This window comes from Octodon degus, unplaced genomic scaffold (assembly GCF_000260255.1).
Source record: "Octodon degus isolate 3935 unplaced genomic scaffold, OctDeg1.0 scaffold00031, whole genome shotgun sequence".
Classification (NCBI taxonomy): domain Eukaryota; kingdom Metazoa; phylum Chordata; class Mammalia; order Rodentia; family Octodontidae; genus Octodon; species Octodon degus.
Genome location: NW_004524607.1, coordinates 446,377 through 474,263, shown reverse-complemented (window position 1 = coordinate 474,263; position 27,887 = coordinate 446,377). Strand labels below are relative to the sequence as shown.

Below are 27,887 nucleotides of genomic sequence, written 5' to 3'. Positions count from 1 at the left end.
AACTGAGCATATGGTTTTATCCTCACGAAGGCTGCGAGCACAGGGCATGGGGTCCGCTGCAAGCCCAGCCTTCAAGGAGCAGGGTCACTTAACCTCCACAGTACTCAGGAGCTGTCACAGAAAACATCTGCGACAGAGTGAGGTGACAGAGCCAAGAAGTGCCAGCATCCAGGGCATCTCTGGGCTCACCTGGAGTCCCTGCTGCAGGGCAGAACCATGGTCAACAGGTTAGCTGCTGTCATTCCTACCCTGGGCTAACCCCACCCTTCTCTGCCTGGTCTTCAAGGATCCCTGAGGCCCTTTGTCTGGGTACCTCCTTGGCTATGGTGCCAACCCAGTTCTGGAGCTTTGTCCACCTGAGGGCTCTGCTTGGAGCCCCACTGCCTCCCATGGCCTCTGTGGCTGACACTGATATCACAGGATCCTCTAACCCCTGACTTCCAGCCAGGACAGCAAGTGAAGGTCCCTACACCACAGGGCCTTGATGCTCTCCCCACCAGGGTGGCATAGGCCTGAGTTTCCAGCAAGGAGTTTCCAACCATGCAGCCTTGCAATAAAACAGTACTTTATACCAGAAAAGACCAAATTTCTGACATTTATTGTGTGAAACAGGCGCATAGCATTTTCACAAACTACCCCGGGACATCAGGATAAACAATTTAAATTAATGGATAAGTTGAAAAGGAAAAGACTTTTAATACTTCAGGGTAAGTGCTGATTTCCCTTGGGGACAGAGTAACCACTGTGTGATGAGGGACAGGGTGCCAGGTGTGTGTCATCACTTTTATGACAGGGTGGCTCCCCAGCCCCCGATCTGCCCTGGGGCATATACTAGGGACAGGACGGAGCTTCCATGTATGTTCAGCAGCTTTGGGGACAAGCCCATCTCAGCAAGGCCCAGCCACCAGCCCTCACGTGCCCACGTCTGGAAGAGAGTGCAGAAGGGGGCAGGATGGTGAGAGGGGCACAGGGAAATGTGAGCAGCAGCTGCAGGATCCACTCCCTGCTCCCCACCTTATCCTCTGGGTGGCACAGCGCCTCCAGACCAGAGTAGCACTGCCACAGCAGGGGCCCTGTGGGCTGGCTGCGGAGAGGGCAGAGCCTAGGCTCACTGTTGGGCATCACGCTGGGGCCCATGTGCCCCTCATCCTTTCTGCCCACATGGAGAACATGTTTAAGACACTGACCATAAAAACACACTTTAATCTCTGTAGGCAGATGCCAGACACTTGGTCTCCTGTTCCTCCAAGATGATGCCATTTCCCGTTACTTACAGAGTCCTGGAAGGCACACGGACAAAGGTTGGCAAGGTAGCCTTTCCAGTCCTCCAGGCCAAGGCCCCACCCAGATTTGGTCCAGACCCACCCCACGTGTGCACCAGGCACCACAGACCCGCTTGCTAGCGCTGACATTCACTTCTGGAGACCCTCGTACCCTTGTAGCGTGACAGAGGTGGGTGGCATGTGCTCTGTGGCACCAGCCAGCTCAGCTGTGCACTACAGCTCATCGTGCTTGGTTTCCTGGTCCTTGAGCTTAAACTCCTCAGCCGTAACCTTCCCGTCTCCATTCCGGTCCTGGTTGGTGAACATATTCTTCACAATCATCTCGGCGTCAAATCCAGGAGCTAGCTTCCCTTTGCCAGTTGCCACCTGGGCATGGATATACTCTGAGAACTGGGGAGAGAGGGGACAGGACAGAGGTGAGCCAGCAGTGGGGATCACAAAGCCTCTGCCAGAACTGGGAACCACCCAAGGGGGCTGAAGCTGGGTTAAGTGTGAGAGTCCACAGCAGACAGGACTGTCCTGGAACTGGCAAGATGCAGGTGGAAAACCTACAGACCAAGGACTCTAGAGCCTGGGGTCCCTTCTCTGCCTTCTTCCACAGTGGAAACCACCACAAGCCTGATTTGGACCCAGAATACATCACACCCTGTCCCGTGCCAAACTTCACTGGAGCAGGAGAAGGGATGGGCAAAGGAAGAGCAATACAAAGGGGAAAATAAGATGCTGAACAGAGGGGAGGGGAGGGGAAGGGAGGGGACACAAAGGGAGAAGGAAGCTGAAGTGCTCCTGTGAAGAGGAGCAGGGAGCCAGGAGCAGCTGAATCCCCAGGAGGGAGGGCACAGTGATCATCGGCAGGGCTGAACTGAGAGTAGAGATAGTCAAGCTCTGGGTGGCTGTGATATGAGCAACCCACTGCCATCTCTGTGCGACTTCTTCAGAACATCCAGGGAGGTGGCCAAGGTGATGTGTGGCCGGACACCTGCTGCAGGACTCAGGGCCATGGGGCGGGTGTCCAGCAATACCACCCAGGCCTGGTCTGTTCCCCGTGCTGCCAGGTCCTGAGTGACAGTGTATCATCCACAGGCCCCACCCCTCCACCCAGATTCCTTACCTCTTCCAGCAGGACATCGCCATTGCCATCCTTGTCAATCTCCTCAAAGAGATTGGGGGATACCTCGCCATTCCACACGAACATATAGCCCTCAGGCAGGCCGGCCACCAGCTCCAGCAGCTCGATGTCGAACACCAGCACAGCACTTCCCGGCACCTCCCCTGCTGCTCGAGACAAGGACACGGGTCAGCACAGCTACAGCCCAGCAGGCCAGCCTTACTGTGGCCAGGCTCCAGCCGGGGACAAGGGTGGCAGGGCCTGTTGGCTGGCAACATGGGCAGTGAGCCCTCAGCAGTTGTGAGCTCTGCCCACAGCACTTCATTTTTCGTTTTTTCATTTTTTTATTTTTTGGTACTGGGAATCAAACTCAGGACCTTGCACTTGCCAAGCAGGCACTTGTGCCACTGAGCTACACCCCCAGCCTCCACAGCACTTCAAATAAATCAGTCAAGAAAGACAGGCAGAAGAGTGTGGTGGCACACCTAGCACCCCAGCACTGTGGAGGCTGAGGCAGAAGGGTCACTACTACCAGCCCAGGGAACTTAAAGTTAGCAGGACTGTCTCAAAAATTAAAAAATGGGCTGGGTTGTAGCTCAGTGCAATGGTTCTAGGTCCCTGCCCTCTAGAATTGGTATTCTTCATGGAACTTTTATTTCAATTTTATTTTTCAAGCTAAGTATCTAAACTACACGTTTATGTATAATATAAATTGGAAAAAAAGATGTATTTCTTACTGTGTGTCTCAGTGAAAAATATCTGAGAGTCAACAGTAGAGTCTACAGTGGTAGAACTTTTAAATAAACCTAACAGTAGAACTTGGAAGAATAATAAGTTGGTCAAGGTACCCCACACCTGTAATTGCAGCACCTGGGAGGCTGAGCCAGAAAGATCTCAAATTCATGGCACACAGGAAGACTCTCTCTCAAAATAAAAAGAGGCTGAGGACATAGTTCAGTGTGAAGGGCCTGGGGTTTAATCCCCAATATTGAGGGGGAGGGAGGAAGGGGAGACAGAGAAGGAAAGAGAAAGAGGAGGGGGAGAGAGAGACAGACAGACAGACAGACACAGACAGACAGACAGACAGACAGACAGACAGACAGACAGAGACAGAGACTGAGAGACAGAGAGAGATGCACCCAATCACTTTCACAGTCGGGACTTTGGTCTGGGTATCCACAGTGAGAGCACCGTAAAGACTGGGAGACGGGATCATAAAGTCACACACAACCACTGTACCACACAGTGAAACCAGTTTTTCCAGAATGTGAAAGTAATCTCTGCCAAAAGGGTATTTTCCTAGCTGGCTTGGAGGTCAGGCGCAAGGAGAGGCTCCAGTGGCCGCTTTCTCCCTGCCTGAGGCAGCGCTGGAGCTGGACCCAGCAGGGCTCCTCCAGAGTGGAAAGGCAGCTTCTTTCCAAAGCTGCCTTCTCTAGAGGGTAGACGCTACTCTTAATAGTGGCTTGCAGAGTGCCTCGGGTCTTTAACCAAAAACTTAAAAAAGAAAAATGCAATCCAAAACCCCACACAGAAATTCTCCTATGGCACCCCCGAACACAAAGTTCAGATAGTAAGTGTGTCACAAACCACGAATGGTGGTGCACACCTACAATCCCAGCACTCTGGAAGGCTGACACGGGAAGATTTCCAAGCCGGAACCCAACCTGGACAATTTACCAACTTACCAAGTCCCACTCTCAAAATAAAATTATAAAAAGGTAAAAAGGAAGTGTCCCACCACCCCATGCGCTTCCACTTACCCACACCGGCCTCCCCGTAGCCCAGGTGGGGTGGGATGATCACCGTCCGCTTCTCGCCCACACACATCTCTCTGAGACCCATGTCCATCCCCAGCACAACTTGTCCAAATCCCAACACAATGTTGTAAGTTTTGCCTAAATTCCACCTGAAAGCGAATTGGAGAGCCATTAGTCACAGTCACTGGGGCATCCCCCGGATGAGATGCTGCCCCAGGACACATCTGCAGTAGAGCCTCAGAGAGAGACAGCTGGCTCAGCTAGATGGCAGTCACTCCCAGGGACTGTCCCAAAGTGGAGGGGCACTAGAAGGGACTCTCTGGTAGGGTCTGAGGACTTTACGAATTTAGTGGTGGTCCTGGGCTGCACAGGCCATCCTAGGAGTGTCCCAGCACCTTAGGAGTGTCCCAGGTACTCGAAGTAGCAAGGACACAACTCTGGCTAGCATCTAGAAAGACTCTAGGTTCATTCTCAGTGTGGCCAAAAAGGGAAAACACGGGGCACGAGAGCCATCATCCCATGGGAAGTGTTTTTGTGGGGATTTTTGCCCAGGCATTTTCATGAGGATTTTTCTGTTTTACATATTAGAGTTAAGACCCTGGATTTTAGTTTCAGCAAGACCTGAATTTCTTTATTTGTATCCATTCCTGGGTGCAGTACGTAAGGATTCTGCTCATCATGGAGTACTGGTACAATACCCAAATTGGAATCCAGGGTCTGTCACCCAGTGTGACCCTGTGAAGTCTCTCAGTTTCTTTTCTGGTGTTTTTCTTTTTGGCAGGGCTAGAGACAGAACCCAGGGCCTCATGCATTTATAAATGGAGATAAGATCAGCTCTCTCGCAGGGACCCTGGAAAGGGCCAGTGATAATCCACTGGCAGAGCTCAGTATGACTCAGAGTGGTAGCATGGGGGCAGTAAGTGCCCAGGTGTGGGGCCAACAGATGTCCCTGAGTGTCATGGTTTGGGGTTGTGCAAGGGGAACAGCACAATACAGGAACAGAGAGGCCGCCCTGGTCCTGGAGGCCCAGAGGGGAGACCCCCAGCCTTACGTGGAGTCTAGCAGAGTCCCATCCAGCAGTGACGCATTATAGTGGTACTTGAGGAAGTCACCCTTCTTGCTCAGCACCGAGCAGTCAGGTGGCCTGTAGTGTGAGGTGACACTGACAGAATCCGAGGGGTTGTGGAAGTCGATCACATGCACATCAAACACCAGCACAGCCGAGCCCGGTATGTTCCCTAGAGACAGAGACGGGATGCAGAGTATGGGACCCTGGGAGCTGGTGCTGTGCAGAGAAACTGAGGCATGGGCATATCTAGGGTCACAGAGTAAGTTCTGAGCCCCACACACTCTGAGGGAGGTGGGCTGGTTAGGAAGAAAGGAATGCACGCAGCGCCCAGCACACACACGGCTCGGCTGGCCCGTCTCCACCTTTGAAAACGGTTTCTCTCATCTGAGTAAGGTTTTAGAGTTCATAGAAGTATTTTTCTGTTGAGATGGTGGCACACGCCTGTGGTCCCAGCACTGGGGAGGCAGGAGAATCTCTGCAAGTTCAAGGCTAACCTACACTGCACCGTGGGGCTTTGTCTTAAAACAAACAAACATGGTTTTTGTTATACCCTGTTAAAATTGACTCCATTTTGTTGCCCTTCTAACCCCGCCGAGTTCCTGTTCTGTATGCGCCCACCCCTCCCAATTCCTCCAATTTCCCAATTCCTCCAATTCCTCACCCCTGTGACTCAAGTCTTATATTTGCTCCCCAAACCTTATCTTGTCCTGCAGAACTCTGCGTGATTTCAGCACCCCCACCCAATGCACCCACTCGATGTACTCATGACTGCCAATTCAGCACCCCACCCAATAAGGACCACCTAATGAACTAATGACCCTGCCATTTCTTCCTCTCCACCCCTTCCCTGTTTTTGCGGTTTTCAAGCTTAAATACTGACCCCTTGTCAATGCCTGGTGCGCCTCTTTGCACCTTGCATAAAGACCGCCACTGGGTACCAGCTAAAATAAAGCGCTTCTTTTAACTTTTGGACTTGCCTCGTTGTCATCTGATTTTTGAGCTATAACAGTTTTCACATACAATCTTTCAGTGAACTCCTGCAGCACTTTTTTGTTGTTCTAGAATTGAACCTAGCCTGCCTGTCTGCCTTTATTTATTTATTTATTTATTTATTTATTTATTTATTTATTTTTGAGACAGGGTTTGCTATTCAGCCATTCAGTTGCCCACTCACAGGATGCTGGGATTACAGGCCTGTACCACCACGTTCGGCGATGAATTCTTATAACCTGATAGTCCCAATTTACAGACAAGGAAACTAAGGCACAATTTTGGAGCTTGGCCCAAGCTCCAGGCAATGCTGGAGAAGCAAACCTGAGCACCAGAGGGCGCAGCCACCCAGCAGGACTATGGGAGGAGGAGTGTGAGCCCTGAGTCTCTTCCCCAGAAGACCAGGAGTGGCAGACCATGCACAGCAGGGGCTGCTCAAGGCCACTGACAAGAAAGGCCGGGCAAATCCAGGGACAAAGCCCAGGCCACTGGCTGCTGCAGCGGGCATGGGAAACAAGAGGAGCTATTCACTAAACTCTCCAAAGTGAAAGAGAATGTGCTTGGGTGGTCGGCACAAGGCACAGGATTGTTGGAAGTGGATGGGGCCAGACATGGGACCTGTTCCCAAGGCTCCACTTGAGTTTTAAAGCTCACAATTCAATGTGGTTGCTACCACCATCTCCCAAAATGTACCCACACCCAGTAGCAGTATCCAGTACCCAAGTCACTGCCTCCTCAGTCAGTCTCTCCTCCAGCTCCCGTACTGCAAGACCTTGTGCGCTCCTCCAAGGTCAAAATGACATGAAAGGGAAACATGCTGCATCCCAGGTCAGTATAGTGGAAGACCCTCAGGAAAGAGGACTTCAGAACTGCTGCAGACAGTGGCAAGAATGATTGGATTAATATGTTCCAAGTGAGGAGGGATGCATTTAATGTATTTAAATTTTTAAACATCCACCGTATATTTCAATTGTACCTAATAAAAGAAAAAAGTCATAACATCATCTCAAACCAACAAAAATCACACAAGCAAGCCCTTGGTGGTGCATGGAGTTCTGGGGCTGCAGAGTGGACATCAGGATGGCTGCAGTTCCACCGCTGGGCTGCATGTGGAACGGGCATGCACCCTCAGCAAACTGGCACAGACAGTCTGCCACCTCGCTGTGGCCTGATGCCAGCCTCCACCGAAGGGGAGCTCTTCACCAGGGTAGAAGTTGGGATATAGATGACAAAGAGGAGAGGAGGCAGTGCCACCTGCTCCTGGAGGCTGTGGGCTTTCTGGAAGAGCCCTGGGACCTCTGACTCAGTTCTGTTTCCTACACGCAACTGTCAACGAGTCACTGCCTCCTCATCACCCTCTGCCTGTGACACAGGAGGTCGGAACCCTGGGTCCTGTTCTGGCCCTGTCACCAACAACCTTTGTGCCATGGACCTCATCACTTCACCTAAACACCAAGGACAATGAAGCAGACGTTGTTGTTGGGACACAAGGAGGTGCTGTGGGAGCCCTGCCCGGCAGGCATGGGCCTGGGCACATTCCCAGGGGCTCTTTTCCTCATTCTCTCATCTGAGTCCTCAAAAGCTGATATGGGAGCCAGACAACAGCAACCCAAGGAGGCAATGGTTGTGCAACCTGCAGGCAGAACCATCCTGCCTCAGGGAATCTGGGCTTCAGGACAACCCTTCAGCAACACACAGATGACAGAAGCATTTGGAAAGTTCCTGCGACAGAAAGAGGCGGCTTCTCCCACCCTCCTGCAGAGGAACCATTTGCAAGATACACAGAAATGCTGACCACTGCACAGAGCCCGGCGTCGTTCCTGCCATGCTGCGTGTCCCTGGCCTTCTGCTCCCTGATGAAGAAGATAAAACGAGACACATCTATGTCCTGAAGCCTGACTGGTGTGGGTCCGAAGGGCCTCACAGAGGCACAGGTGCTGCCGAGGACCTGACAGGCGTGGTCCCACGTGGGAGCCTGGCTCTCACATCCAGGTGCCTTCTCCACTACGTGGTAGATCCCACACTCAGGAAACTCACAGGCCTTTGCGCCTCCCAGTGCTGCCTGTGGAGGCAGCTGAACTCTGTCTCATACTTGGTGGAAAGTCAAAAGGAAAAAAACATCAGGAAATGGTTTTCATCAGTGCATTCTTTCCAGAGTAAGGAAAGATCAGTCCTCTCAGTCATAAAGAAAGAGGCAGATGCAGGAAGTTGCTGATCTGCTTCTGGCTGCTGTGCTGAGACTCTAGAGGACAGGAGGGCAAGCACAGCCAGCAGGGTGCAACTCAGGCTGATCCATTACAGCTTAAACCAGAAATTCAAATCAGGGATTAAGAAGAGTTTCTCCCCAGTATAAATCATTTCCTACCAGCTTGATGTTTCTTAGTTCCTCTAGGATGAACCCCACAGGGAAAATTCCCAGGATCCAAACAGTACACATCAAGAGAAATGGAGTACAGCCAGCAAGACCAGCAAGAACTCCACCAGCAAAAAGGAAACAAAAGGAAAGCAAATACTGCATCAACCATTCATAAGCAAGTCAGCAAAAAGTGGTATATGAAGCTGGTTGTGGTGGCACATACCTGTAATTCCAGAACTGAGGAGGCCGAGGCAGGAGGATTGCCAGAGGGAGAGGAAAAGGGCAAATAAGTAAAATAAAGCTGTGCCAGGTACAGGAGCTTAGTAACCTCAATGAATATAAACACTGTATGTCATAAACACGAGCTAATGATGAAAATGGAAAAAGGAGATTTAGAAGAAGAAGGAGGGATACAGGAAGGAATCAGATTAAAAAAAGAAACAAGCTATAAAATGTTATGTGCTCCAACTCCCAAAATGACTATAAACTGCGAGTACTGCAAACACATACTAAAAAAGAATATTTGCATCCCTCTAGGGTAAATCCCTGCCCAGCCTCAACTACAGAGCAAGATTGTCTTTAAAAAATAAAAAAAAAGCAAAAATATGACAACAATAACAACAAAGAACTAAAATACTCGGCAGCCACTGAAAGTATTTGTTGGCATAGAAAGTTGTTCACAAGGGCTGGCCAGATAGCTCAGTGCATTAAAGCATCTGCGCAGGCGTAGGGACCAGGATTCAATCCCCATGTGCTATGCTGACCCTGTCCCCAGGGCCTGCTGAGACTGGGATTAAGACTGGGTGTGGTGGCATACACCTATAATCCCAGCGTTTGGGAGGCTGAAAATAAGAGGATCACTACAAATTCAATCTGTGTAGTGAGACCTGGCAGACCCCGTACTAAATACATTAAAAAAACAAAAAAAAAGAAAGTTGTTCACAACATATCTGCCCTTCCCAACAAATGAGGTGGTGAGAGAAATTATAGTGACATAGAGACCATATCCCAAATTAATCCCAAAGTGACATGGTCCCATTTTGCCAGTCCTTACTGGTGTAGGTAACCATGTATTTCTATTTTAACATGTACATACACTCAAAGATACAGAAGAACGTACCCTTGCTGGTTGCATTAGTTTTCTTGCTATGAAAAGTTATCTCAACAGTGGAGAAAAAACAATGCAAACCAATTCTCAGGCCTCCAGAGTCACAAGTGTACATCAAAGTCTGGGCAAGAGCATGCTCTGCTTGGTGGGTTTGGGGCGCACCTGCTTCTTCACCTTTTCTGGCTTCTGGACCCCCCTGACTTCCTGTGGCCTTTTCTGTCCCCCAGTCCCACCCCTGCCTTCCTCTTACAAGGAAGCCATCTGGATGGGACAGAGTATTATTGTCCCTGTTTCGAGACTCTGAATTTACTAGCAACTATAAAGTCCCTCTTAGTAAGACAAGTTCTGGGATTCAAACGTGGACCTCTTTGGAGGCCAATCTTCTGCCTACCATGTTAACAATGTGTATTATTGGGGCCGGGGAGATGGCTCAGTGGAATAAGTGCTTCCCTGGCAAGCACAAGGGCCTGTGTTCAATCCCTGGTTCCGGAAAAAAAAAAAAAAAAAAAAAAATGTATTCTGGATAGTAAGATTACAGGAGATTTCTGTTTTATTTGCATTTTCTTTTTCTAAAAGCAAAATATATTTTTTTTATTTTTCATTTGTTTATTTGGTATAAGATCTCACTATGCAGCTCAGAATTTTAGTAATCCTCCTGTTTTCAGTCTCCCCAGTGCTGGGATTATAGGCATGCACCACCACATCCGGTTTCAGTGGCCGGCATGACATGTGGTACCAGGAATCAAACCCGGGCCCTTGTGCTTGCCATGCAGGCACTTAGACCAAGTTATATCCCCTGCCCCAAGGGATGGGTATTTTGTCTCAGCAACAACACACAAAAAATAACCAAGATAAACCCAATTATGGTGATCGGTATATAACTCACTCAACATAGTAGAAGTCACTGGATCGTATACATAAAGGGGTGAATCTCATGGTACACAAAACAAAAGCCAAAAAGACAGTTACTTACTTTCAAAGTTTAGCGCAAAGAGATTTAAACATAAGGTTCAGCAAAATGTTCAGAATTGGTGAGATGGAATGGAATTCACTATATAGTTTGCAACTCTGAGGTAGGCCTAAAATTTTTCAAAAGGTATGGTAGCTCCTTCTAGAATCCCAGTTACTTGGGAGGCTGAGGCAGGAGGATCACAAGTTTGAACCCAACCTAGGCAACTTAATAAGACTTTCTCAAAATTTTATGGAAAAGCAGGGGGGAAACTGTAGCTCAGTGGTCGGGCACATGCATAACATGTGCAAGGGCCTGGGTTTAATCTTCAGTACTGCAAAAAAATTTTCTTCCAAAGGAAAATAAAAATGGTTAGAGGGAACAAGAGACATAAAATAACAGAACTCTAGAAACTAAACCCACCTGGCAGTCACGCCTTGGACTGAGCTGTGGTCACTCTGCTGCCTGTCTGGAAGCTGCTATTAATGCAGAACCAGGCACACTCACCTCTCCCTTCCTCTCCGTACCCCAGGTGTGGAGGCACCACAATCCTCCGCCTCTCTCCGATGCATACACCCAGCAGCCCCTCGTCCATGCCGGGAATCACGTAGCCCTGCCCGATGTATGTGTCAAAGGTGCGATTCCGAGAGTAGCTAGGACAGGAGAAGGCAAAGGGATCATGAGGGCACCACAGCAGCAGGATAGCATTGGGAACCAGGATGCCAAAAGACCCCAGACCCCAGGATGGGGGACACTGGGTCTGAGGACGCAACCTGCACTCAGCCTCCTGCCTCTCAAGGGGAGAATCTCTGTCTGGGAACATCAAGTTTCTTTTCTTAGTTTTCTAATGCTGAGCCTTAAACCCAGGGCCTCTGCATGCTGGGCTTGCTCTACTTCTGCACTATGCCGCCAGCTCCAGAGGTGAGTGCTCTGATTGTCGGAATAACAGCAGGAGCAGTGTGATCCTGCAGTCCTGACACAGCAGGACTGAGTGTCTGCCACAGCACCCGGTCGCCGAGCTCCCTATGGCGAGAACCCTGAAACCCTTCTGCCCCGCTCAATACACAGACGCTGTGTGCCAGCTGCTGAGTCTGGTTCCTTCAAGTCTGGTGAAAAGAAAGACCTACTCCCCAAGCCTACATAATAAAACCTCATACAGGGGTGGGGGTGCTGGTGCACATCTGTAATCCCAGCACTCTCGAAGGTGGAGGCAGGAAGATTACAAGTTCAAGGTCAGTGAGGGGAATTTAGTGAGACACCATCTCAAAAAAATCCAAAAAGACTGGAGATGTAGCTAAGTGGTCTAAAGGACTTGCCCAGCATATACGATGAGGCCTTGGGTTCAAGCACTAGTTTACTGCTAAATAATAAAATAAAAAATTTTAAATGGGAATGGAACACAAACCAATAATTCACAAAAGAAGATATCAGTTTCAGTAGTTTCCAAGTCAGCAAAGCTTCCCAAAAAAGATGCACATTGTTACTGAGCCTGCATAGGAGGTGCAGTAAAACCTCCCCCAAGGACAACCTCAAATTATAACTTTAAGTCAGTAACTTCAATTAATCAGAAATTGTTAAAAAATCACATAACTTCTGACCTGAAGATTCCTCTAGAAATTTATCCCAAGGAAACAGTTGTGTACTTCAATGTTTCACTATCTACTACCTAAATCTCAAAAGGTAGGAAACAACACAAATGACCAACTATCCTGACCCCACCCACAAGTGCACTAAGTCAGCCACCAAAACCAGGTGTGGTGGCACACACACCTGTAATCTCAGCCCTGGAGAGGCTGAAAACAGGAGGATCACTATGAGTCCCAGCTGTGCAGAGACCCTGCACCAAATACATAAAAAATAAAATAAAATAAATAAAAAATAAATGACAATCTGCAGAGACTGCCTGCCTAAGCTAAGGCAAATCTACACTGTAGATTCTATACACCATAGAATATATGTTTTATATATGTAATATTCTATGTGCCATATACTATAAAGGAGAGAAAATTAAATTTACATTTAAAAAAGTCTACACAATAGATGAATGAAAAGAAATGAATTGATTTTTTTGTTTGAGACAGGGTCTTGATATGCAGGGTCTTGATATTCACAGCCCAGTCTGGTTTCAAATTTGCAACAATCCTCCTGCCTCACTCTCCTGAGTGCTGGGATTATAGGCATGTACCAGCACACCTGTTTAAAAGAAACTAATGAAACAAATAAAATGGTTAATTACCTCAGTGGTGTGGGCAGGAACTTGAAAAGCAGACAAAGCCAGGCACACAGTGTTGTACCCTACTGTGTTTTGATTTGGAATTATGTGACCGTTACCTTTTTTTTTTTTTTTTTGTATTTTTGTTCTTTAGGAAAGGGTCTACAGGGTGCTCAGGGTCTCACTACTAGATCGGATTTATATATCCGCCTGTTTATAGCCTCCCAAGAGGCTGGGATTATAAGCATGCACCACCATGCCCAGTCTCAATTGTAGTCTCAGCACATCCCTGGGGCGGGGCCAGCATGGCAGGCCTGGGGATCGAACCTCTGGCCCCCGCACCTGCTTGCAAGCACTTTAATCCACTGAGCTATTTGACAAGCAAGTGAATGAGAAATGTAAAAGAAGATCTTAGGACTAAGGATAATAGATTATTGAAGTAAAATACAGTAATGCCATAGAAAAAATCATTCTGTGAGGCTTTAGGATGACTAAACTAGAAGTCTGATACCTAGAGAGGTAGGCAGGTGGGTGCCACACTACTTGTTTATAGGAAGGCAAAGGAGAGGCTTCAAGGAAATACATTCCACACTCTGCCACATGCTCCTGACACCTGGCCCAGCTGTACAAACAAGGGACCTGAGGAAGGAGACTCCCAGGAAGAGGCTTTGCAGCCCCTGTGGGCACTGTCATGCCTGTCTCCTGAGCCCAGCCACTCAACCCGGCTGCAGCAGGAATATAGGGAAGCACTGGGAGCTGAGAAAGGCCAAGGTGACTGCGATCCGCCATAGCCAATGCACCCAGACAGTGGCCCTGCCTCCTGGTCCTTCCTGCCGGCCCCTCCTGAGTGAGCAAAGGTGACCGGGGTTGGCATCTGGGGAGAATCTCCTCACTTTACCGAAGGCATCTCTGCACCAACCCTCTGTCCAGTCAGCCCATGAAAAACCTCGGAGTCAGAAAGGTCAGGTCCTGGAGATGAATGTGGGGCCAGTGTGCACAGCACACCCTGCCCAGCTCACCGGTGCAGACTGACTTACGACCCGAGAAGTCATGCAAATGGTTGAGGCCACTCACCTGGAGTCAAAAAGGGTGCCGTCCAGCAGAGTGCCATTGTAGTGATACCGGAGGAAGTCCCCGCTCTGGCTCCTGCGCACGCAGTTCTCTGGCACCTCTTGGTTCTCAATGGAAATGCTGTCCTTGGGGTTATGGAGGTCCAGCAGCACCACATCAAATACCAGCGAAGCCTGCCCAGGGATGTCCTTCCCTGGGTGCAGCAGAGGATGTGGTCGCCATCAGGACACAAGACCGAGGAAAGGCTGAACCCCCATAACTATACCCCATGCTGGTCATGTTCATCCCTTGAAGTTCTCACACTGCAGACACAGAGGCTTTGCGCAGCTCCATCTTCACTGCAGGGTCTCACCAGTCTCCACCCGCAGGTTCATGACACAGTGAAGCCTGACTTACACAGGCAAAGCAGCCACCAGATAGTCGGGGCTCTTCCACCGTCAGAAGTCAAGGGTAGGGGGTTATGAAACCACAGGCAACTCAAATACACTCTTCTAGAGGTTTTTGTTTGTGTAGACACCTAAGGACGCCAATTCCAAAGCTCTGATCTGGTTCCACACACTCTTGGCAGGCCGGTGGGGCAGCACACACTTTAGAATCTCAGTACTTGGGGAGGCTAAGGCAGGAAAATCACAAGTTTCAGCTTACCCTGGGCAATTTAGCAACTCACTGAGACAGCCTCAAAAATAAATGCAGTACTTTTAAAAGGTTGAGGAAGTAGCTCAATATAAAGGCCCTAGTTTCATAAACTAAGAGAAGAAAGACATGTGCCTAGGGTGAGGGTGTACTGAGCACAATCTGCCTTCCCTATCAACAACTCCACAGTCATGGATTCAACCAACTGCTGGTAGAAAATAGTCAAGAAAATAATCATGTCTGAGTTGAGCATGATGGTGCATATCTATAATCCCAGAACTGAGGGAGGCTGAGGCAGGAGAATTAAAAGTTCAAGTCCCCCTTGGGCAAGTTAGGAAGACCCTGTCTCAAAAAATAAAAGAGTGTTGGGGATGTAGGTCAGTGGTAGAGCACCCTTGGCTTTGATCCCTGGGATAGAAAATAAAATGTTTCCACCTAACTTATATAGACTTTTTCTCCTGTGTTTATTCTCTGAAACAGTATGGCAAAGGAATTTTCACACAGCATGTACACTGTATGAGATGTCATAAGCCACCTCAAGTACACAGAAGGAGCACCATTCTGGTTTCATACAAAGGACTGAGCAGTCAAGGATGCTGGTACCCACAAGAGGTCCTGGAACCAAGCCCTACAGGGCAGCAGGACAGAGCTGGACTCATACTGGCCCTGAGGAAAGCATTTATAATGGTAGGCCTTCAGAAGTTAGCATCACACGGCTGCATTTCTCCCTCAGTGTCTGAAGCCGTAGACCAGTGATGGAAAACTTTTAAAGCTTTCAATGATAGCAAGCAGCCAGCTGTGGCACGGGTGTCATAGATTCGCCACCACTGCCTTAGACTGTCTGAAGTTCACAGGGATGGAGAAACTGGAACCCCAAGCCAGGGTGCAAGGAGGCAGGGGCTAGCACTTCCTCACACAAGTCGGGACCTTTCTGCAACAGGATTCATTCCCATAACCCCACAGAGAACTAGTTCCTCCAGAAGGGAGCAGTGTCCACCAAGAAACAACCACGGCAGCAAGATGCCTAACATCAAGCTGAGCAACAAGCCAACTCCTCAGTGTGCCTGCCCCTTGCAGTTTGTTGTGCCGTGCAAGAATCCTGGGGGGAAGTGACCTGGTGGCAGGAGCACCTCGAGCTTCCCAGCTGGGCAGAGCCCTGCCTGCACCTCCTCCCCTCAGAAGGTGCTGAATGCATGCAAGCAGGCAGCCACCACAGCCTCCAGTGCAGCCTGGATACAAGAGCATACTTTATCTTTTAACTATAGACAAGGAAAAATGTAATCTCTCCCCTCCCTTTTTTGTGGTACTGAGGTCTGATCCTGAAGCCTGAGTATTCAAGGCAGGTGTTCTTGCCATTGAAAAGAAAGTCCTTCCCAGGCTAGAAAACAGAGGCTTTGAAATAACTAACAGGTCCTTAAACAGGTTTAATTTTTTCTGGCATTAACATGTACTAATTGCACAATACTATACGTCTTTACTGAGATATAATTCAAGTACCATACAATCCACCCACTGAAACCTGCACATGCAGCTGATGCTGTACCTAAATAGTAAAGCACTTGCTCAGCATCCACGAGGCCCGGGTTCAAACCCCAGCACCATGTGAACACACAAAAGAACAATAACTTCTTTCTCAGGGAGGAAGAAAGCAAGATGCACTGATGGCAGTGGTTTTTGAGCTTCATTTTTCTTTTAGTAGGGCATTCCACCCACCCACCTTCCTTTTAAGAAACGTGCTGCACCTTGAGCACGTAAGACATGAAAAAGTTGCAGTGAACAGGGAGACACTGACTCCATCTATTCTACCTACTCCCTCTCTCCTGCTCTGTGTACTTACAAGAGCAAGAAACAGCTTGCAAAACATTCGATTTCTTCTCATTCTCCTTCTCCTCCCTTTCCTTCTTCCTCTTCATTTCTTTCCACTATAAGGGAACTGAACCCAGGGTCTTCACATGGAGCTACACCCCCAGCCCTTTTTCATGTTTCAGACATTTGTTTCACTAAGTTGCTTAAGCTGGGCTCAAGCCTTTGAACCTCCTGTCTCAGCCTCCGAGAGTACTGTGATTACAGGTATGCACCACTTTGGTGCCTACCTGGTGGGCTTCATGTAGTCACAACTGAGTTAATCACTGCAAAAAGATGGGGGTGGGAGGAGGATAAAAGAGGATCCCAGAAGGGGCAGGGCTTACCATCGCCATCTTCGCCATAGGCCAGGAAAGGCGGTACAGTGATGATGCGCTTCTCTCCCACACACATCCCCAGCAGTCCTTTGTCCATGCCAGGAATCAGCCAGCCAATTCCCACGTAGGTGTCATAGGTTTTCATGCGATTGTGACTGAGAACCAATGAGAAAGGGAGAAGTTCTACACTGTGTTTCAAACTCCTCCTGGGGAGGGATTTTGTCACCCGCATCCTTGCTAAACAAGGAGCCTACAAACAGCCCTAAAGAAAGGCAGGTCCAGACAGATCTGTACTCCCCACACAAAGAATTCCTCAAGGCCAAGAAGAAGCAAAAAGCCCATATTTACATTACAGTGACTGAAGGAAAAAGGCCAAGCTATTCCACCAACCACACACACACACAAGCCTCCCCACAGCTTCATTCTTCCTTCTCCCTCCATGGGAAAACTACAAGAATGAAGCAACAAACACTCAAACCTTTGCAGAATGGTCAGGTCTCAAAATACTGTTAAATAAGACAAACCTTGCTTCCAGACTTTTCTAACATGTATTAAATGTTGACTCTGACATCAAGATGTGTGAAACACTAATCCTAAAGTTCTCTGTAATGTCTGATACTGGTTACAAGTGGCAAGCATCCTTTCCTGTTTTCTTCACAACACAAAAAGCAGGCACAAAAGAAAGAGCTAAGGTACCTTTTTTGGACACGGCCACCAGTGGAACCCACCTGGAATCGAAGAGTGTGCCATCCAAGAAGGTGCCGTTGTAGTGGTACCTCACGAAGTCAGACACCTGGACAGTCCGAGGGCAACTTGGTGGCTTGAAGTAAGTATGAATCTGCACCTGGTCCTCAGAATTCCAAATATCCACCAGAAGCACATCGAAATGGAGCACAGAGTTCGGAGGAATCACATCAGCTATAAAACAAAAAGAATTCACACTGAGAAATTACTGCCTTTTGAGCCAGATAATGAAATACCCAGGATGCAGTCAAGGCAAATAAAAACCAGAAGAGATTCAGTGGACACACAATTCCAAAATGACCCATTCCTCCTGTCTTTAGTGATATTAAAAAAGAAAGAAACAAGATTCTTGTCCCCTTAAGGCTCTCATTGACCGTATGTGTTAATGACCCCTTCTCTCACATTTAGAAGAGATAAACTGAAGATGGAGACTTTAACCGTGCTTACTGCCTTTGCTTCTTCTGGTTTATGACTTTGGTGGCTGGCACAGGGCCTACTTCTCTACAGATGTATCCCACAGTGAAAACTTACCAACTCCTTCACTCCCATAGGCAAGTTTCGGGGGGATCGTCACAAAGCGCCTTTCGTTTACACACATCCCGACCAGGGCCTGGTCCATCCCTGCAATCAGCTGTCCTTTCCCCACAAACACATTAAAAGTGGAGTCTCTGTCATAGCTGAGGATGGAGGAAAGACAAGTATAAACAGTTCTGTCCTCATTGAAAGAATCTGTGAAAATATACTCATGCGGGGCACAGCAGGGACGGCTGCCAAGGAGCCCCTGGTACAGCACAGCTCTGCCCTGGACAGTACTGGCACAGTCGGGATTTTCAGATACCCTTGAACACTGCTAGCAAAATCAGTTCCACTAGCACTGGCTCTACTCTTCCTATGGAAAGAAATAAAATGATGTTAAGTTAGTTTTATGAAATTGCCATGGAGTCTTCTATTTTCTATGTGTCTGGTACCTAAAAGCAATAGAGAAATATTAATGGCCCAAGTTCAACACATATGCACACACACATACACACACACATCATACAGGTGAGACAAACACAGGTCAGCATGATAAAGCAAAAAGTTCTCTTAAAGGCAAGGAGTTCTCTCAGCTTCCTCTACTGAAAAACAGGAATACAAACTGCTATATCCAGGATTTCAGGAGCTATACAAGGTGAAGAGTACACTGGAAACCTTAGGCTTATACCAACATTTTTATATTGATGATAAATAATTAACTGAGGAAATCTTGCCATCATTCATATATGTTTTGAAGGCTGACAGCTGATGTCTTCACATCAGAAAATAATGTCATGGTTGTGCCCTATGTCCTCAGCTTGTTCAATGTCAAATTCAGTAAGCAGCTGGGTCTGGTGGAACACCTGTAGTGCTAGACTGGGACAGGAGGATTTCAAGTTGAAGGCCAACCTAGACTATGCAGGGAGACGCTGTCTCAAAACAAAAACAAGCAGATACACAAATAAGCATTTAGAAATCAACAAAAGTTTGCCCATTAGGAGACTGTAGTATGCTAGCCTGAGCTACATAGTGAGATCTTGTCTGAAAAAAAATAAATGCATTAAATAAATTACCTAATTAATAATAATAAAAGGGTTGAAGAAGTAGTTCAGCATTCCCTAGGTTCAATCTCAGTGCTTAAGAAATTCAACAATGAAGGGTATGACCCTGATTGCATCGAAGGCAAAGACATACAAATGCTCTGTCATTTCATAACAGATTTCTCCTTATTGGTATATAAGGACACACACACAATAGGTGTAAGGGCAGGTTAGAAGCCACAGATAAAATAATCCCATTTTCAATTTCTATATACAGACATGTAGGAAAAGCTCCACAAGGCAGTTGCAAACACATTACCAGTATAGTCTGTGGGTAGAGGAGTTTGGGTGACTGGATTTGTTTCTCTTTAAATTCTCTCTCACTCTTCAGAATGATCCTATAATTACTTGGACACTAAAACGAAGGTGCCACTGGGACTCCCTTCTTCAGGACAGCCACTCTGATGCTATATTTCTTAGATGAGCCTTGCAGTCCACTCCTGGCCCAAAGGCCCTCAGATCCAGCCCTCAGGCACTGCTGTTGGTTTTCCTGCCCATTCTGCCTTTCTTTCCACAAGGCCACAGAGAAAGCAGCATTCCAAGTCCAAGCCAGGCCAGCAGACAAGAGCACATGGCTAGCTCTGTGCCCATGCCTCAGAGCGCCAGCCTCCACCTCTGACTGGACCACTCTGTGCCACGCAGACACCACAGTTCCCTGGGGTTAAAACAACGGGCAGAAAGCCGGGCTGCAAAGGCTTGTGAGTGCAGGGTGCATGCAGACAGCAATGTGCCTACACAGAAAGCTGCATCCGCCTCATCAGTGGTGCTGGAGACTGAGCCCAGGACCTTATCACTGAGCTACATGCCCAGGTCATTTTCGTGTGTGTGTGTGTGTGTGTGTGTGTGTGTGTGTGTGTGTGTGTGTGTTGAGACAAGGTCTTGCTAAGTCACTAAGTTGCCGAGGCTGGCTCCAATTTTTGATCCTCCTGCCTCAGCCTCCTAGAGTGATGCGACTACAGGCATGCACCACCATGCTCAGCTAGGCAGTTACTTTAAAAACATACTCTTCAGAGCTTCTGGAGTACTGAATTTTAAGGATGCACTGGGAATTTATACATATGATTTCATCTCTGAACAGAGATATTTATTTCTCTCCCATTGGGATTCCTTGAACTTCTTTCTTGCCTACCTTCTCTGGCTAGGAGTTCCAGGGCTTCCCTGAATAGACATGGCAAAGGTGGAGTCAAAGCCTTTTTGCTTCAAATTTAATGAAAACTCTTAAAGGTAACTATCATTTACAGAACATTTAGTATGCGTCAGGCCTGGGAGCAAGGTTAGCTCTTCACAGATATTATCTCACTTAATCCTCATACAACACTGCAAGGTGGATGGGGATTAAATTTTCCCCCAAGCTCACAGCCAGATGGGAAAAAAGCTAACATCAAGGACTGTCAAATGCTTCAGCTCCTGGCACAAGGCCTCCCAAATGGTGTGTAAAAATCATTACTGCCTGACAGCATTAATTTCTCACTTGATAACTGCCTCAGCACTTGAACAACAAAGCAGAAGAGTGTTAAAAGCAAAGACTTCCTTTCTGTAAGGAAATGCCTGCACTTATAAATGGAAGTATCCAGCCTTATCTATTGCTTAAAACTACTATCATATGGAAAAATAAAGTTGTTCATAGGAAATTTATGCTGATCAGGGCAACTGGCACCAATTCCTGGGCAGCATCAAGCCCAGAGCTGGTCATGGAAATTATATTTGCAAAGTCTGAACTAACTAAGCACTTACACAGCTGGTCCCCACATCTGGCTTGTTTATATCTTTGACAGCCATCCAGCCCAGGTCCTGGGCGAAACACAGGACACACCCAACCTGGGCGGTTCCAGGAAAGTTAATAAAGGAACATATGCAGCCAACCTCATCATCAATGGTGAAACCCAAAGAACTTTCCCCTGTGATCAGTAATAGGGCCCAAGCCCCACCTTTCCACATCTATTCAGGGCAGTCCTGGAACTCCTAGCCAGAGACATCAGGCAAGAAAATGAAATTCAAGGAATCCCAATGGGACAGAAGAAAGTATTTCGCTGTTCACCAATGAAATAATATGGGGGCTGGGAATATAGCTCATTGGACCCTGAGTCCAATTCACAGTACAAATTATAAAAAATAAAATCAATGATATCCCAATGTATAAAATCCCAATGGGGACCAGGGAGATAGTTCACTAGAATAAGCACTTGCCTGGCAAGCACAAGGGCCTGAGTTCAATCCCCAGTTCCACAAGAAAAAAAAAATCCCAATGTATCCTTTAAAAAGCTATTAGGACTGATGAATGAATTTGGCAAAGTTACAGGATACAAAACCAACACAGAGATAAGTTTGCATTTCTATGCTAACACTGAATAACTTGAAAAGGAAATTAAGAATACAATCCTATTTAAAAATGCATCAATTTACTTAGGAATAAGCTTACACAAGTAGCCAAAAGACTTACGCACTGCAAACTGAAGGAACATTGCTGAAAGGAAAGACAAAGACATCGATCAGAGAGGTGTGCAAAGGGCACAGTGCAGTACCGATGGGACTGGGTAGGGGGCACTGTTACTCATTCGGGCCAGAGAAGTGCCAGGGCTATCAGCAGGAACACAGGCTTTGGTTTAGTTAGGGACAGCCTTAGTGACCCTGCAGGCAGGGAGCAAGGAGAACAAACACCTCCACCTGACCCGCCCATCCCATCTGCTGCTACCTTCTGCTGACCCCACATAACAGCGCTGTGAGGTCCTTAATGTAACCCAGAGTGTGGTTCTCACAGTGAGTTCTGCAGAGCAGATGCAGAGAGGGTTCAGGAAAGCAATGAAAAGCATCCCGTGCTTTCTGCACTCCTTCCTCTGTACTGGCTCACACCCTGCAGCAGACCCTTTCCTGCCTACCCCAGGAGGATAGGAGGTCCCGCTACAACCTCCAATGATGCTTTTCAAAAGGAGCCACCCAAGAGCCCCCGTGTAGCAGCACACCTGTGATCTTGGCACTTGGGGAGGCTGAGGAAAGAGGATCACAAGTTTGGACCCTCACTGAGCAACTTAGCAAGATTCCATCTCAAAGTAAAAAAACAAAAGAAAAGAACTGGGGTCATGACCCAGTGCAAATGTCCTAGGTTCAGTTCCCAGGATCCTCCCCCAACACACACACACACACACACACACACACACACACACACCACGCATGCACAAAATATCCACCCAAGGACAACTAAGGCAGGAGACACTTTGCAAAACTTTCCATATCCAAGTCACTACACCATCAACTGTCTCCAGAGACACATTATCACGCCACATGTTACATATGATCAATAGCCAGGTGGCTCTTTTCTTAAAGCACAGACTGTGACTCTACTTCCAAGAGTAAACTGCCTCTATAGCAAGAAAGAATTTTTAGAAGAACAAACGGCACAATCAGGGATAGTGGGACTGGCTTGTAAACCCAGATCTTTGGAGGCTGAGGCAGGAAGACTGTCAAGGTCAAGGCCAGCCTGGACTACATTGTGGACCCTGTTTCAGACACATAAAAAACAAACAGAAAAAAATGATCAAAGTGAACCCACTTCCTCTATGAAGCCCTTCAAGGCTATGCCAGCCCCAAATAGACAGCTCAGGGACGACAACAAACTTGTGGGAGGTGGGAAGTGAGCAAAGGTGCAGAGCTGGCCTGTGGGGAAGACACAGGTCTAGGGGTGCAGCAGGGATGTGGCTGGGGTCACAGAGTGGGTGCCCCAGGGTGAATGTGGAGTGGGACTCCACTCAGCCCTACCCCACAATCAGCAGCTGGGCAACTACCATTTTAAGCTTTACAGAATTAGCCAACCTTGGTTTGGGGGGAGTTGTTGGTTCATTCGTTTGTTTTGAGGTAAGGTCTTGCTATGTAGTTCAGGCTGGCCTTAAACTCACAGCAACCCTCCTGCCTCAGCTCCCTGACTGCTGGGATTACAAATGTGTGTCATTGCTTCTAACCAGTCTTTAAAAGTCTGCACATATAATTACTTTTATTCATTTTGATGCTAGAAGTTGATGACCATCCCCCCATCAGCTCCTCCCAAACCTTCCTTCCCTAGGGCCTCCCTCTGCAAAAAGTTCCTCCTCTCCACACAACTGGCAAAGGTGGCTGCCTATCCCTGCCAACCCATCCCAGAGCTCAGGAAGCACTCGCTGGCTTTCTCCCCAACCCCTTAGCGCTCGCCACCTTCTATCTCACAGCACAGCTTGGAGTTCAGAGCATCCGGCCTCCCTTGAGCCCTGGAGAGTGGGAGCTCTGCACAGCAGGCGCTTCTGTGTTACTCACTGCTACAGCTCCAGCACTCAGAAGAGTGGCCACACACTACATATTTATTGAGCAAATAAATGAATTTAAATGCCATTTGTGGTGGTGCATGCCTGTAATCCTGGCACTCGGAAGACTGAGGAAGGAGGATCATTCCAAGTTCAAGACAAGCCTGGGCTACAAAGTGAGCTCAAGGTCAGCCTGAACTGCATAGCAGGACCCTATCTCAAAAAGATAGATAAGATACGTAGCTAGATACATACATAGATACGTAGATACGTAGATACATAGATAGAGTTGGCCTCTCCTAATTAGTCTATGATTTTTTTTTTCTTTTTGAAACAGAGTCTTGCTAAACTGCTCAGACTGGCCTCAAACTTGCATTCCTCTTGCCTCAGCCTCCTGAGTAGATGGGGTTACACAGATGTACTAGCACACCCTGCTAACCTAATATTCTTTGAGAGCCAAGGTCCCCAACGGGTACTCCTCAGACCACCAACACCAACTGGGAACTTTGCACAGACGTGACTTCTCAGGTCTCATTCAGAGCTGCTGAGTGGAAAGCTGGGTATGCACAGCACTGCAGGTGGCTCTGATTTGGGCAAGGTGTGAACACAAGGGTTCGAGCGTCCTCGACTCCATACACTCTCAAGGCAGAGGCAGCAGGTGGGCACCCAACCTATTCCCTGATGCCCAGACCTCAAGGAACACTAACCCACCGGCCCTGGGGCTCAATGGGACACTAACCCACCAGCATAGAAACAGTAGAACAGGTTTCACTTTGTCCCCAGAAGGCAATGGTCTCTCCTCACTGTTAACTGCTGATCCCTAAGCAGCAGAGCCAGGTGGGCTGAGAGGACTTCAGCTGCCACCCAGTCACCAGGACAGTGGCCCTGCACAACTCTTAACAAGCACATAGAGACCAAAATCAAATGATGCCTGGTCAGTGCCAGCCAAGGGGAGAGGTTTGTGAGTGGCACTGAATAGCCAAGAAGGTACCCTCTGCCCAGGGCCAGGCAAAGCCTTGGAGAAAAAGCTCCAGAGAATGAAGACCTCTGTGGCCCATGGGTGGCATTGTTAAAGTCAAAACCCCTGGGTTCTTCTGGGCAAAGTCCCCAGATCTGTAGCCAAACCTTAAATTCCTCTGTACTGGTTGATACATTGTATCAACTTGTGAAGTTTAGCAGTTTAATTAAGTGACTCAGCAGAAAGCCAGGATCCTGAGTTTGTAAACATCCTCATCCTGAGCATGAGGAGGGCATGGACATTGTGTGAGCTCTACACCCCAGCCCCAGGGTAGCTTGGGGGTAGCTTGGCAGACTCCACTCCATCCTACCTGCAAGGAGGGGAAACAGGCTAGTTAGAAGCAGCTTTGCTCCTCATCCATTTTGCTCTTCACTGCTTTCTGCTGCCATTTACTGCTGCCCTCTGCCATGTACCACTGTGCCAGAGAGCCAGCCAAGTATAGACTGAAACCTCCGCAAACTGTGAGCTAAACAAACCTTTCCTTCCTTAACTTTGGGTGTCAGGTATTTTGTCCCAGCAAGGAGTAAAAAATAACTGTGACATCCTCCATTCCAACTTCCTTGCAATCTGCTCCGGGGTTCAATGCCAAGTCCTAACAGGTCACAAATTCCCAAAGGAAAAGAGGTCTCTGAGTGAGGCCTTTGTGCCCTTGCAGACTCCACTCCATCCTACCTGCAAATGCAGGGGCCTCTGAACCCGTTAGTCTCTCCTTCAATGGCTCGCCATTGATCCCTTAGACAAAGCCTCCACCAGGGAGCACCTCGGCTCCAAAGCTGGCCCTTGACAATCACTGTGCCCATGAATACATATAGTTCTCATCTATTTATTAAAACTTGTTGATGAAGCCATTCCAAGCAGACTAGCTCACCCTTCCTCTCTGGCTTCCTTCCACCTGTCCCTTCACCCCTGATCTCTCACCTCTCCTCCAAGGTTAGCCCACACTGACAACTCAGTTTCCCAGCCTCCCTTCTGCCTGCAGCTCCTCCTCCCTGGAAAAACTGTAACTAGTCCTCAGATTTTATCCCTGAGTCCCAGGACTCTTCTGACATGCCTGCCCTGCTTCACACACAACAGAGTCAAGACAGGAGTGTTCTCAGGGGCTCATGCTTTTCATCTACCATATCTATCAAGAAACTATAGACCACAGGTTATTGCCATAACCCATTAGGGTTAACATGTCCTCTTGTCACCCTGTAGTCAGGAGTTCTGGGCATGCCATTTGACAATCACAAACCTCACTTTTTTTTTTATCTGTAATGAGACATTTTCCTCACTGTCTCGAGATTCAATGAATCCTTTTAAGACTATGTAGGAATCCCGCAGTCTGCATGTGCCACTCTTGTTACTGTCCCCACTCCACCAGCATCTGTGGGCCAGAGTGGGGTCACACTGCAGGCCCACAGTTCCTTTGGGCATTTCTATTATCTCACAGTGCTTCCCAACGGGCAGAGCAACATGAATTACTCATTACCATCAACCAAAAATTCTCCACAGCCAGCTTGAAGAGGGCTGAGGCAGGAAGACGGTGAGCTGAAGGTCAGCCTGGGCAACATAACAAGACCCCTATCTCAAGGAGAGAAAGGAGGGGGAGAGGAGGGAAAAGGTGGGTTGAGAGTCTCTGTACTGTAGCAAATGGAATACGTGGAAGATACACACATGGCCAACGAACAGGGAAAGGTGATGGATACAATTCAACATTAGGAGAATGTTGAATTGATCAAAATCACAGTGAGATAATGCCCCCCTGCTCACCAGGTCGTCCTGATTAAAAGGACAAAGACTACTTACTGTGCGCAAGAGTACAGAGAATGGAGAACGCTTCTGGAGGGAATGAAAAGCAGTGTGAAGGTGGTGGAAAACAGTTTGGCACTCCATATGAACCTCCACTCCACTCCTAGGTATAAATCCACCCAAAAGAAGTGCCCACCCAAGCTCCTGTAATGAGCATCCATAGGATCACTCTTCACAACAGCCAAAAAGTGTCAGTGAACCAAATGGTGGGTGAATGGGATGGATGAGGAAACAGGGTACGACATACAATCAAGTGTTATATACACAACCAGGAAACAGAAGTACCGCCCCCCCCAACACCACAGAGTTTGCAAACATTACACTATGTGAAAAATAGACAGAAAGCGCCACAAGTTGCATGATTCAATGCATATAGAATGTGCAGAACGGCAAATCTGTGGAGTCAACAGAATAGATCAGAGGTTCCCAAGGAGGGAGGGTAAGTGGGTGGAGATGGGAAGGGCCCGCTGTGAATGCAGCCTTTCTTTTCCCGACGGAGAGATATAAGTGTTCTAGAATTAGATAGTTGCGATGTTTGTATGAATATATGGAAACCACTGAATTTAACACTGTACATGGGTGAACTGTATAGGAATTACATCTTAGAGCTGCAGCTTTAAAAGGTGCAACTGAAGCGTTAGTAAGCACAGATAGGGTGGGTGCCGTTCACAGCACCTACCTCAAGTGTGCAAGGCACTAGGTTCATCCCCAGATCAGAACCAATAATTAAGTAGCAAGAGTGTTTCCAAGCTATTGCCTGATGCACACCACTCTCAGCGCTGCACAGCTTTTGTTTATTCACTGGCTCTCTGGAATTTGCAGGCAGACAGGGCCCGATACTGCTTGCACGCGCCCAGTGGGCACTGCAGAAGCCTAAAGGGCAGCTTGGGGAGAGCAGGGCCACGCTGCAACTTCGGGGACCTGGGAAAGCACTGGGGCCCCCTGGATCGCAGGGAGAACCGCGGGGGGTAGTCATCGCGGGGCACGTGCGCCCAGTCCTAGGCTAGGCCAGTGTCGGCGGCATCTTGGCAAGGGCCGGGGGGCACTCGGCGACCAGCGGACACCGGCAGCGACTCTCGGCCTCCAGCGTGGCCCGTTAACCAGGGGTGTAAGCGCCCGCTGTGTGGATGCTGGGGGGAATCCGCCCAGAGAACGAGGCCGCCGGATCTCCGGGAACGAGCCCGAGGGGGAGGGGTGGTCCTGGGTGCGGGTGTGGGAGGACGGGGGGTGCCCTTGTACCTGGCGTCGAAGCGGCGACCGTCGCGCAGGGTGCCCACGTAGTGGTAGCGCACGAAGTCGCCTGGGCGCACGGCGCGCGGGCACTCGGCGGGCACGGAGCGCCGCTCGATCTGCAGCTCGGACTCGGGGTCCAGGCCCAGCCCAGCCACGGGCGCCGCCTGCCCCGTGACCCAGAGCAGCAGCAGGACCAGGGGCGGCGGCGGACGGCGAAGGACCGGGGGCGCCATGGAGCTGGAACACCGGGACGGCGGTGGGGACGTGGACAGCGTGCGCCCGCGCGGGGAGGGGGAACGAGGGGTGGGGCCGCGAGAGGAAAGGGGAGGGGTGAGGCGGGGGGAAGGAGGGGAGGGAAGGAGGGGAGGGCAGGGGGCCGCGGAGGGGCGGCACCTCAAGGCGCCGTCCGAAGCCCCGCCCCACGCCGCCCTCCTCTGGGCCACCTTGGGTTTGGAGCCGCGAGAAGTTCCAGCGAGGCTGCAGGGCCGAGATTTAGAGCCG

The 27,887-nt window shown here is 48.7% G+C and overlaps 1 protein-coding gene across 1 annotated transcript; it reads right to left on the bottom strand.

Moving 5' to 3' along the window:
- Nucleotides 1–579: 579 nt before the first annotated feature.
- Nucleotides 580–27,682, bottom strand: Fkbp9 (FK506 binding protein 9). The gene is made up of 10 exons (XM_004629648.2): nucleotides 27,393–27,682; nucleotides 17,992–18,137; nucleotides 17,445–17,634; nucleotides 16,726–16,871; nucleotides 13,907–14,096; nucleotides 11,128–11,273; nucleotides 5,200–5,386; nucleotides 4,152–4,297; nucleotides 2,395–2,558; nucleotides 580–1,673 (listed from the first exon to the last, which is right to left on the bottom strand). The coding sequence occupies exons 1-10, from the start codon at nucleotides 27,617–27,619 to the stop codon at nucleotides 1,497–1,499; spliced, it is 1,719 nt and encodes a 572-aa protein (XP_004629705.1). The 5' UTR covers nucleotides 27,620–27,682; the 3' UTR covers nucleotides 580–1,496.
- Between the last annotated feature and the right edge of the window lie 205 nt (nucleotides 27,683–27,887).